Consider the following 10875-nt stretch of genomic DNA (forward strand, 5'->3'; position numbering starts at 1 on the left):
TAAGGCAAGTCGTGAGGGTCATTACAAGGATTACACGTGTGCGTGTGTGTGTGTGTGTGTGTGTGTGTTTTGCAGGAAATCTGACAAAGCACATGAAGTCTAAGGCTCATATGAAGAAGTGTTTGGAGTTGGGAGTGTCTGTGTCTTCTGTTGAGGACATCGAGGCCGACGAAGCAGGTAGGAAACACACACACACACACACACACACACACACACACACACATGCACAGACACAAATGCACATGCAAGCATAAAAACACTAAATGGATCTATACAATCACATACACAGACTTTCTCTCGCTTTGTCTTAATGTCAATTTCACTGTCTTTTTCACTGTCCTTCACATGCATGGCCACACACACACACTCACACACACACACACACACACACTCCAGGAGGCGCAGTAACAGCCTTCTATCTTGTTGAGTGCTGGCTGCCTTGCTGTTTGCTGGGTGCGGTTGTAAAGAGACAATTAGTGTAATGGAAAGCAGAGCCGGGCCTGACAGCCAGGACTCATCGTGTCGAACAACCACACTCGACACAAACCGCCTTGAAAAAGCCGCCGCCCGCCGTCCAGACTCTTTCATTATGGCAGATTATTCATGAACACACATAGCTTGCTTGGTAAACATGCCGCATGTAAAGCCACTCGGGTTTTATTTTCCATCAGATCCTCAGAAAGAGCAGCAAATTCATAAATTGCCTAGCGAGCCTCATGTTAAGTGATCTAAGCCGGAAGCTATGGGTTGAGATGATACAGCCAAGCATGCTGAATTATATTTATTTTTTAATATTAACAAATAATCACAAATACATGTTCAGCTATGTGATTGTTGGGCTACTTTGGTTTCCGAACAGTGAGCTGTTTTTCTTTCTCGTCAGGCCAACTCCCTGATATTATTCCCTTTTTTTTCCCACACTTAATCCACATTTTCGCTAGTGAACCTCACAATTTTTCATGGTGCAGCTTTTACTGTGAAATTTGGAAAGGACAAAAAGTAGAACCAACAAAGCAGAAGCAGGTTCCTCTTCTCATATTTATTTACAGAGCTTTTATTGTGAAAGGTTCCACAAGCTGTCATTGATCATTTGTTCTCTGTAATGGATCTGATTTAAAATGTCGAGAAGGACATAATAAAATTGCTGACTTTACAAAAAATACTCACAAGTACACAGAAAAGCTACTCAAAGACAGTAACATGAGTAAATGTAATCAGTTACTTCCACCTCTTCACATGAACATTGCTTTTCTGAATTAGTGTGCTGGCTGGTTGAGCTAAAGGTTGGTTCAGATTTACTGTAAGGCACATCTGGAAAAAAAAATCTCTCATCACATGGTTTATTTGTATTTATTAGACCAGTGACAGATCCCCTCACCAACATGACAACATAATTTTTTTTTTCAAGAAACCTGATTTGGTTTCTTTACCACTAGTTAAATATGTAGACATTATTGGATACGATGAGATTCATGATGCAAGTTTGAAGCATGTCGGCTGCTTGTGATGTTTCTGATCCCTAAACTTAGTGAATTAGTGGAGGGTTTACACAGTCACATGAAGTATACCCATCTTTTTTTTCTGGTAGTTCACAGTATACCCACCAATCAGCCAAAAATCCATTGAAACATATAGCCTATCCACTGTATTCCTAGTGTTTATTCCCCTGCTGTACTTACTGAATGTCAGTCTGACTGTCAGCTAAATGCTTACAGTGTGGTCTCTAAGATCTTGTTATGCAATAAACTGATTTTTTTTTTTTTTGGCCGCTGAATCCCAGAATTCACCAGCCGCTTTTCACCATTTTATCAGCAAGAGTTAACTGCCCTCCAAAACGACGGCTGCTTACCTGTAGAGTGGATTAACTCACTAGAATTTGGCTGGTAGTGATTTCCCAGCCTGCAAACCGTATGTCACCAAATTAAATTTCACTTTAAATGGGTTTTAGAAATTGTGGATAATGGCTTTAAGAGGATTTGTTTTCTCTTGCTCTCTCTCGCTCTCTCTCTGCCCCTCTCTCCCTCTGTTTCAACCCCCGGTGAGTGTGTTGGCCAGGGTTCAGAGTTTAATAAGCACACTCGCACACATACACACTCACACACTCACACACACACACACACACACACACACAGGGTTTGGGAGAGAGAGAGAGAACTGCAGTAAGTGAATCAGTCAGTCAGTCGTTTAGACAAACAGCTGTGGTTTTTGAAAAATGGTTGTATATAAGAGACTAACGGGAAAAGTAGTACTGTGTTAGTGGATCTGATTTTCGCTCATAGGAGTAAGCTAAATACAATTTATTAGCTCAAAGCAGGCTACTGGTACTTGACATTGCATCTGGAAGAAGTCACAGCAGAGCCAAACAAAGAGAAAAAAAAAACAGATGGGAGAGAAGTTTATGGAAGAAAATAGGAGAAAATAAATATATTATAACTTGATTCCAGGCCAGCTGAACACTCTTTTTGGAAAATGTTCAGGCTTGGAACGGCTAACAGCTCATTTTCAAAGTCTTTTTCTCTCCGTCAACTTTGACTCGCTGCTTTTGAGGGTCAACTTTTCTAACAATAGCTACTACATCCCAAAATTTACTGTTCTCAGTTTCACTTTTTTACAAGCCAATCAGCTAGAGATTTTATAAGGGAATAGGACTCCAAATGATGGTTGGTTACCTGCCAAAGTTGCTGCTAGAGTAGAGTAACTCAGCATCTACTGTATGGAGCTCGCTTGGCAGCCGTCCTGCAGAAACCATGTTGAGGGTTTTGTCTCAAATTTCTTTTTATTTTTTATTGTCTTTTCCATTTTATTAGTTTTAGCTGGTGGGAGAGTGGTTTTGGTGGTGGTGTTGTGTTTTACTTTTAAAACTCCGAAATGCTTTTTACCGCTTATGAATACAAACCATTTTCACTTCTTTTTCTGTTCCTCTGTTCATTGTCCACTTTTCCCCAACTTCAACTTTTCTACCCCTTCTTCTGTTTTCTTGCCATATTCATATTTTCCCTCTTTGCCTTCCTTTTCATTCCTTTCTTTTGCTTCTACTGTTTGTCATCGTCTTCCTCTTCTTTGCCCTTATCGTCCTCCTCTGCTTCATCGTTGCCTCTTCTTCCTCATTTCCCTCCTGTTTTTCCCCTTTAGATATTGGAGAGGAGGGCCAGAGGGCTTCTGGGAAGGTCCCGGGAGGCGTCCTGGCAGAGCACCAGTTCTCAGACGCCGACGACTCCGAAGGCGGCGAGGAAGACGGCGACGAGGTCGATGACGATGACGAGGAAGAGGACGACTACGACGGCGACTCCACCCCCAAGACCCGCTCGCGTTCCACCAGCCCGCAGCCTTACGGGCTGCCCTCCCTGTCAGTCACCGCTATCGCCGCCTCCCACCCGGCGCTGGTCGGCCAGCATCTCTCTCATCAGTCGGCTTCGGATCTCCTCGGCAACACCCACAAACCGCCGCTGTTTGGCTACTTCACCACCGTGCCAAGTATCCAGATCACACCGCAGGCCGCTCCCAGCGACCAGGCCGAGAGGGAGCAATGCCAAGCAGAGTACCAGCGAGCCCTACATGGGGGTAGCAGGCTGTTGGTGCCACCCTCCTCCTCCTCCTCCATGGACGAAGACCTCCCCATCCCCTCGCCGGACCTCTCCTCATCCTCCTCTCGCCTGTCCTCACCCGGGCTGGATCCCAACTCTTCTCCTATCTCCCCTTCCTCCTCGCCTTCATCGCGCCGGTACCTCTCCCCGCATCGAGACCTGTCGCCCCGCGCTGGACGCCTGTCGCCCCGGCGGGAGATCTCACCCCTGCGCCACATCTCACCAAAAAGGGACCTGGGGGGATACCGGCGAGAACTCTCTCCCAGGAGGGATCTCTCCTCTCGGGGTCACTTCTCACCTCTCTCCCCTCTGTCCCGGCCCACCTCTCCAGCAGGGAGGGACTTCAAACGGGACCTATCCCCGCGAGGCCGCCACAGGGGCATGATACGACCCCTCTCACCTCGCCGAGGGATGCACCAGCACCTCCACCACCAAAGGTAAGTCAGCAAGGAGACAGACCAGCTGATAAGGTGTTTGTAATCCATGGGACCTTTGCATGGAGGTCATTTTAGTTTTGGTTCCAAAGTCATGCCCATCCAGGATAGAAAGATCGCCCTGCGCCCTTCAGGTCATGTGGTTCTTTTGCGGTTTTATCTAGGAACAAGTATAAATATGTCGTAACAAGGCAGAATAAAGCAGATCAGCCCACTAGGATCAAGAAAATGACACCTGATTGGACAAAATTATGGACACAAGTTGATAAGCGTTGGAAACCAGTGTGATTATCTCATCCCACCGGCAGACTTTTTGACCTTGTTCGAAGAAAAACAAGATGTTGACACTGAGGACGAGACTGAACGACCTGTTGAGGTGGAGATGTCTTTAGAGTGCTCGTGTCCTTTTGAAGCGTCCTTCAGCAAGACACTAATCCTCTGCCTCCTCACTGTGAGCAAGTCGCTGTGGGGGCTTGAACAAGTTCAGTCTGAGTTCAAGTGCAGGATGTCTCGCAAAAAATGATTTGCTCTACATGTAAATATATAGTCATTTTAAAAGTGAATCACATTCGAAATGAGTACTAGACTTGATTGTTTGAAAGGGAAAGTTTGAAAGGGAACTTTGCCTGTGCTTTTAAATGTCAGTCTGTATGAATGCTAATTAATTCTCAAAGAATTTAACAAATTTAACAAGCCTCATGACTTAAGAGGAACTGTTTTACCCCATTACAACACAAAATATTTTTTCCCATTTTTTATGTTTTTATGGAGACGTGATATCAAAACTTTGGGATTCAAGAGACATTTAAGTGTTGCATCAATGCTATCAGCGATCAGAGCTCAGATTATGAACCTGAGGGCTTTTATCCCTCCACAAATGCATCCTTCACATTAGTAGGCAACGTGGCGTGCTCTCCCCGGTGAAACTGCATAGTCTGCCTTTGAGTAATAAAAAAAGAAGATGCCAAAAGCTGATTTCCACTTCCCCTATATAAAGTGTCTTTCCTTTTGAGATGCTGTGACTTGTTTATGAATTGTATTGTATACCTCAGGCTCTTAGCACTTCAAGTTTCTATTGATAAAGACTTGGAAGAATTGGACGAAAATTTGAGACCATTTTGTTTTTGCCGCTTCCAGCCAGCAGAGTGGAGCACGGAGCCTGAGGCCGGGCTACCAGGCCGGGCTGCCGGGCCAGGGAGAGCTGGGACGCCGCAGGGTCAGCACCGGAGCGGAGATGGAGACGGTAAGAGTTGAACCTAACCCTGAAAAGCAAAATCTACTTCTTGCTTTTGTTCTACTGTTGTGCACTGCTCTCCCCTGCCCTGCTGTTGTCAAATGTCTTAACCCAAAGTTACATTTCTTTTTAAAACAAAAGACCCAATTAGACCCATAGGTGCTATACTGAAACACACTATATGGACAAAAGTATTGGACCACTTCCACATCACACCAACAGGAGCTTTTCTGACCTCCCATTCTAAATCCAGAGGCATTAATATGGAGTTGGTCCTTTGCAGCAGAACAGCTTCCACTCTTCTGGGAGGCTTTCTACCAGATTTTGGGGTGTGTCTGTGGGAGTTTTGAGCATTTGTGAGCTCAGACTCTGATGTTGGACCAGAGGGCCCGGCTCACAGTCTCCGTTCTAGTTGATCCCAAAGGTGTTGGATGGGGTTGAGGTCGGGGCTCTGTGCGGGCCACTCAAGTTCTTCCACCCCAAACTCAGCCGGCCACGCCTTTATGGAGCTGCTCTGTGCACCGGGGCTCAGTCATGCTGGGACAGGAAAGGGCCTTCCTTCCCCAAACTGGTCCCACAGAGCTGGAAGCAGAGAATTGTCCAAAATGTGTCGGTGAGCTGAAGCGTTCAGATTTCCCTTCAGTGGAGCTGAGGGGCCGAGGCCGAGCCCAGAAACACCAGCCCACAGCGTGACCCCTCCTCCAGCAAACTGCACAGTCGGCACAATGCGCTCAGGCAGGGAACGTTCTCCTGGCGTTCCCCAAACCCAGACTCGTCCATCAGACCGCCACATAGAGAAGCGTGATTGGTCACTTACCTGTGGTAATCGGACTGAATGAAACACCTGATTAAGAGGTGTGGTCCAATGCTTTTGTCCATGTAGTGTATCTATAATCTCCATTTTTGTACCATGAACACTTTTGTCAGGATAGGACCAGATCAAGGCAAAGATGATGTGTTTATCTGTCTTTCTCTTCAGCAGCCACCGACCCTTAGCTCCGTCGGACAGTGTAATTGTCATTTTTTTAAGCGTTCGTAGCACAGATTAAAGATAATAATACTTGATGATGGAAACAGAGGTAACTAAACCCGGGTCACACTGTTGCTGCAATTAAGTTTTGTCGCCACACTAGGCAACTTGCGCTTTGCCATCTCCGGTTGGCCGCAAAAACTGTGCAAGTTTGAAGGATTTCATTACCCAGACGTCATGTCAGGCGATGCCAGAAAGCTGTTTTGTTTTCTTTTGACCTACATGTCTGTTTTTTTTTTTTGCGGATAGGGCGCTCTTGATTTTAAGTTTTAGGTTTCAGTGTCCATCACCAGAATTTCATTTGTGCGAGAAAAGGCGTAACTACAGTACCGCGTCTCGACCGGTGGAAATGCAGTTTATGATACATGATATTTAGCAATTTGGGGGCTTTTAACGCGAGCGTATTTTTATGTAATGCATCACGACAATTCATGTGTCGAATGAGCTGACAATCAAAGACAAATAGGCGAAGCTGACTTCCAAACGCTCGACTGTGATCGTCTAAACTCCCTGCCAGCTCCGTCTGCGGTCCTGTGCGGTAAACCCAAAGTCACAGGGAGAGGAAAGAGAGAAGAAATATTCAAAGAGAACGAGTGAGTGAGGAGTGAGTCAGATAGAGAAAGGGAGGGTGTTGGAGGGATGATTAAAGATAGGGGCTTTTGGGTTTTGGTGGTAATGGGATCTTGGCCGGCGGTGGTGCGGTTAATAACAGCGCTGTTTTCCTTCTGGTTAGCTCTACTTCAAACTCTGGTTTTCCTTTTGGTCTCACTTAAATAAAGCATGGAACAGAGACGGAGAGCGACCGGCCTCGGCTTTGATAACTCAACGTTAATCTTACATTGTATAATATTTTACTACATTTAAGATTAAAGTAGAAAAGGAACGCGCCTAGTTAATACGCCTGACTCAAGGATCGGCATCATAACTTTTTATTATTATTATCATTATTGGGAATAAGTTACCATTCCTTAATTCCCACTGGTGTGAAAATCGTTTGGCCATTTTCATAAAGGCAGACCTACAGTTGATGTACATGAATAATCTGTGACATTAAATTAATTACTTAAAAATAAAGAGAAATGACAGCAACTAGTCGCGGATAAACCTAAATTTAAGAGAATGTGAATAAATTGAGAATGAATTACACTTTATGTTTTTTTGTTTTTTTTAATGAAGATTTGAGAGCTCCCCTGTTTGAAGCTTTTTATATTGCAAAGCTGTTTATATTGCATTAAAAATCCTGTCGTTTCTGTCTGAAAAATTGTTAGGCTACAATTTTTTTTTCAAGACTACGTTACATATCTAACACCTGCTCTTTGTGTAATTGCCTTTGATTAATATTTAATTAAGTTTATTTACCTTCTCTCCTCTGGCTTTATACTGAACAATATGTACCTGCTCATGTTTGGATGAAGAATCTTTTGCTATTCATGAAAGAACTGTTGTGTCGTGTCCTGTTAAGTCATTTGTGATGCATGGCACTATAATAAACTACAAACTAAATCATTTATTATAGCATTTTTATATTTAAAAAAAAAACCTGCAATCATTCAGGAGAGGTCAACTTTCTTTTATTTCAGCAACAACCACTTTCATATTCCACCTGGATTCTTCCAATGTTATGCTACTTTAATGAAGACACATACACAGTATTTATTTTGTTTATTTGCTCATTCAGTGTGAAGGTGTTTGTTGTTATTATAGTTTCACAAATTGGTGCTGTTAGGTTAAATGCTTGTATCTCCACTTTTGGTGATTTTGATGTTTTAGCTTAATTTGAGTTTTTACATGCTGCTCTGTGGGTTTTACAGCCCTGGGTTATGAAACCTTTCCCAAACCTGTTATTATACAAACTGAAAAAATGTAAAGTTTCCTTTAGTTTCTAAAAAGTGGATTTTATGGAGATACAAGGTTTTGAATGGACAGCAGTCAGATGTGTATATTTGTACAGTTTTTTGTGCTTGGCTGTTGGTACTAGGATTACACTGAGTAATTATACTCAAAAACAACGCTACACAAAATGTTTCAGAAATGTTTTCAAATAAAAAAAATAAACAGTGATCACAGCGTCAAGCCGCTCTGTGATTGGTGGCGGCGGCGGGCGGCCCCGCTGCGTGTTCCTGTTTAGCCCCGCCCCCTCGCGCCCCGTGCTGATCTCATGTTTCTGTTTCCAGGAACACCGGACGGGCTCTCCTCTGCCAGGGGAACGGGACCAGGCCGGTAGCCATGGTAACCAGTCCAGCCCCCCCCACCAGGTGCTGTTCAGTCACCTGCCGCTCCACTCGCAGCTCCAGGTACGCTCTCCTCTCTTTTTTATTCGTTTATTTACTTAATATCTTATTCAGTTCATTCCTTTTTCTTTTTTGCTCATTTTATTCTAACTTGTTTAATTTATTTTGTTGTACATTTTTACTCTTCTGACATCGGTATCCAAAAAAGAAAAAAATATGCTAAATATTACAAAAAAAAAAAAAAAAAACATAATTAAAGAGTTTACAAATTAAAGTAAATAACTAAAGATCACAGATAGTACCAGAAAAAAATCTGGTGTCATAAACAAGCTTATGAAAATATAAAAATGTCCCAAATTCCCAAAACTACAGTTTTAAGGTTTTTTTTCTTTTTTTTAGAACAATAAATAGAGGAGTGCATGAGTTGTTATGGTTCTTCATAAAATTTTGTAATGGCATTATTGATATATTGATAAGAGAATACAAATCTAAAGATAATTGCTCTATCTTTCTTCTTTTCTCTTTCCTTCCATGCATGTGTTTTTTTCCTACTTCTGCTCCTTTAACATGCTAATGTTGTGATTCATCTGTGAAACTTCACCTGCAGGTGCGTTCGCCTTTCCCCATGATCCCCATCGGAGGGATCCAGATGGTTCACTCCGTCCCCACGTCCGTCACGGCCGGCCACACCCCGCTGGCCCAGCAGGGGGAGCCGCAGGCCTCGTCCCGCCTGCCGCTGCAGAAGAGCACATCAGACGAGTCCAGCACCAGCGAGGCCTCCTCCTCCTCGTACTTCACCTCCTCTGTCGAGAGAGGAGGAGGAGGAGCAGGAGGAAGAGGCGGCGAGAGGCCGAGGGAGCCGTCGCCGGAGAGGATGATGTCAGAGGAAGGAGGAGGAGGGAGAGGAGGAAGAGGAAGAGGAGAGCCGGACAGGCAGGAGCAGGAGGAGAGCATCCGGACGTGCACCAAGGCCATCGCCTCGCTCTGCATCGACTCCGAGGAGCGGGGAGGAGCGGCACGAGGAGGAGAGGATGATGGGAAGGACAGGGGACAAGGTCGCTCTCCGTCCTCCTCGTCCTTGACTCCTTCAGCTTTCGCCTCCGACTCCCATCATCATCATCATCATCATCATCATCATCATCATCACGAGGAGCAGCTACGTCGCTCCCCATCGGCCTCCGCCTCTCCTCCCTCTCCTCATCCCGCCCCGTCGCCTCCCCAGCAGATTCAGCACTTTACCGGGCCGGAGCTCAGGCCCCTGCACCCCTCGATCCGCGAGCCGCACCCGTCCTCCTCCTCCTCCTCCTCTTCCTCCTCCACATCTTCCTCCTCCTCCCCTCACCCGCCCAGCCCCAGCCCCGGATCCGAAACCCCCCAGCCGCCCGCCGCCTCCAAGCCCCACATCCGCGGCCCCAAGCCGGGCAGCGGCCCCGGCTGGCTGGCCTCCTACCCCCAGGTCCCGGAGGAGAGAGACAGGGAGGCGGAAAGCACAAAAACAAGTAAAGACACGTCCTAGTGGAGGTGCGGAAGAAGAAGAAGAAGAGGAGAAAACATCGAATTCGGGGGTGTTTTTTTTTTTTTTTTTCTTTTTTTTGTAATAAAAGGAAGGGATGAAGTGCAACAGAGAGAGGAAAAATGACTTTTGCACATCGGGCGCGCACACACACACACACACATACATGAACACACACTCGCAGTTGATACATGCACACACACACACTCTCTCTCTTTCATACAAACACACACACAAACGAACTAGATAATGTGCAGTTTTAATGTATGTGTGCAGCATGCCTGTTCTAGCCGGGGGCCTGCTATTGGAAATTATGACTTTTTTGTTTTTTCTTTTTTTTTTTTTTTCTTATTTAAAGACTTTGAGGATCTGCTTTCGGTTCTACATGTACGATAAAACTCCTACGAACACGTGAGCCTGACCAAAATCTGCTCCGAGGACTCTCGTCATATGGTACGTCGCAAACGGACAGCTATGTGTGTGCCTTTTCTTTACTTTTTTGCTTATATTCTTATAAGCATACAAAGCAGGAAGGTAAATGTAAATACAATAACTATCACGTTTTGCGTATCTGCTTTGTAATAAATGCAATTTTCCTCCCTCCCTCCCTCCTCCTCCTCTTTCTCTCTCTTTTTCTCTCCCTCTCTCTCTCTCTCTCTCCACCCCGTCCCTCCCTTTGTTTATTTTTATTTGTATTTTTTTCCCTTTGGACACCTTGAGTCTCGACAAGCGATGTGAAGTTATGGATATTACTATTACGTACGGTTGCACTAAAACATATTTTTATATGAGTGAAATTAAAAAAATGGCTTTTTTGTGTACAGCAGCAATTCTATAATACTATTTATT

The 10875-nt window shown here is 44.7% G+C and overlaps 1 protein-coding gene across 2 annotated transcripts in view; it reads left to right on the top strand.

The window, feature by feature from the left end:
* The window catches only part of hivep2a (HIVEP zinc finger 2a), a 119502-nt gene extending 109413 nt beyond the window's left edge, over positions 1-10089 (top strand). For both annotated transcript variants that reach the window (XM_030047602.1, XM_030047603.1), the window contains 5 exons: positions 76-177; positions 3133-4021; positions 5156-5261; positions 8457-8576; positions 9121-10089. In XM_030047602.1, coding sequence (XP_029903462.1) covers positions 76-177; positions 3133-4021; positions 5156-5261; positions 8457-8576; positions 9121-10029 — 2126 coding nt within the window. In that variant the 3' untranslated portion in view covers positions 10030-10089. The remainder of the gene's footprint in view (positions 1-75; positions 178-3132; positions 4022-5155; positions 5262-8456; positions 8577-9120) is intronic.
* The last annotated feature ends 786 nt before the right edge of the window (positions 10090-10875 follow it).

Source organism: Myripristis murdjan, chromosome 24 (assembly GCF_902150065.1).
Source record: "Myripristis murdjan chromosome 24, fMyrMur1.1, whole genome shotgun sequence".
Classification (NCBI taxonomy): Eukaryota; Metazoa; Chordata; class Actinopteri; order Holocentriformes; family Holocentridae; genus Myripristis; species Myripristis murdjan.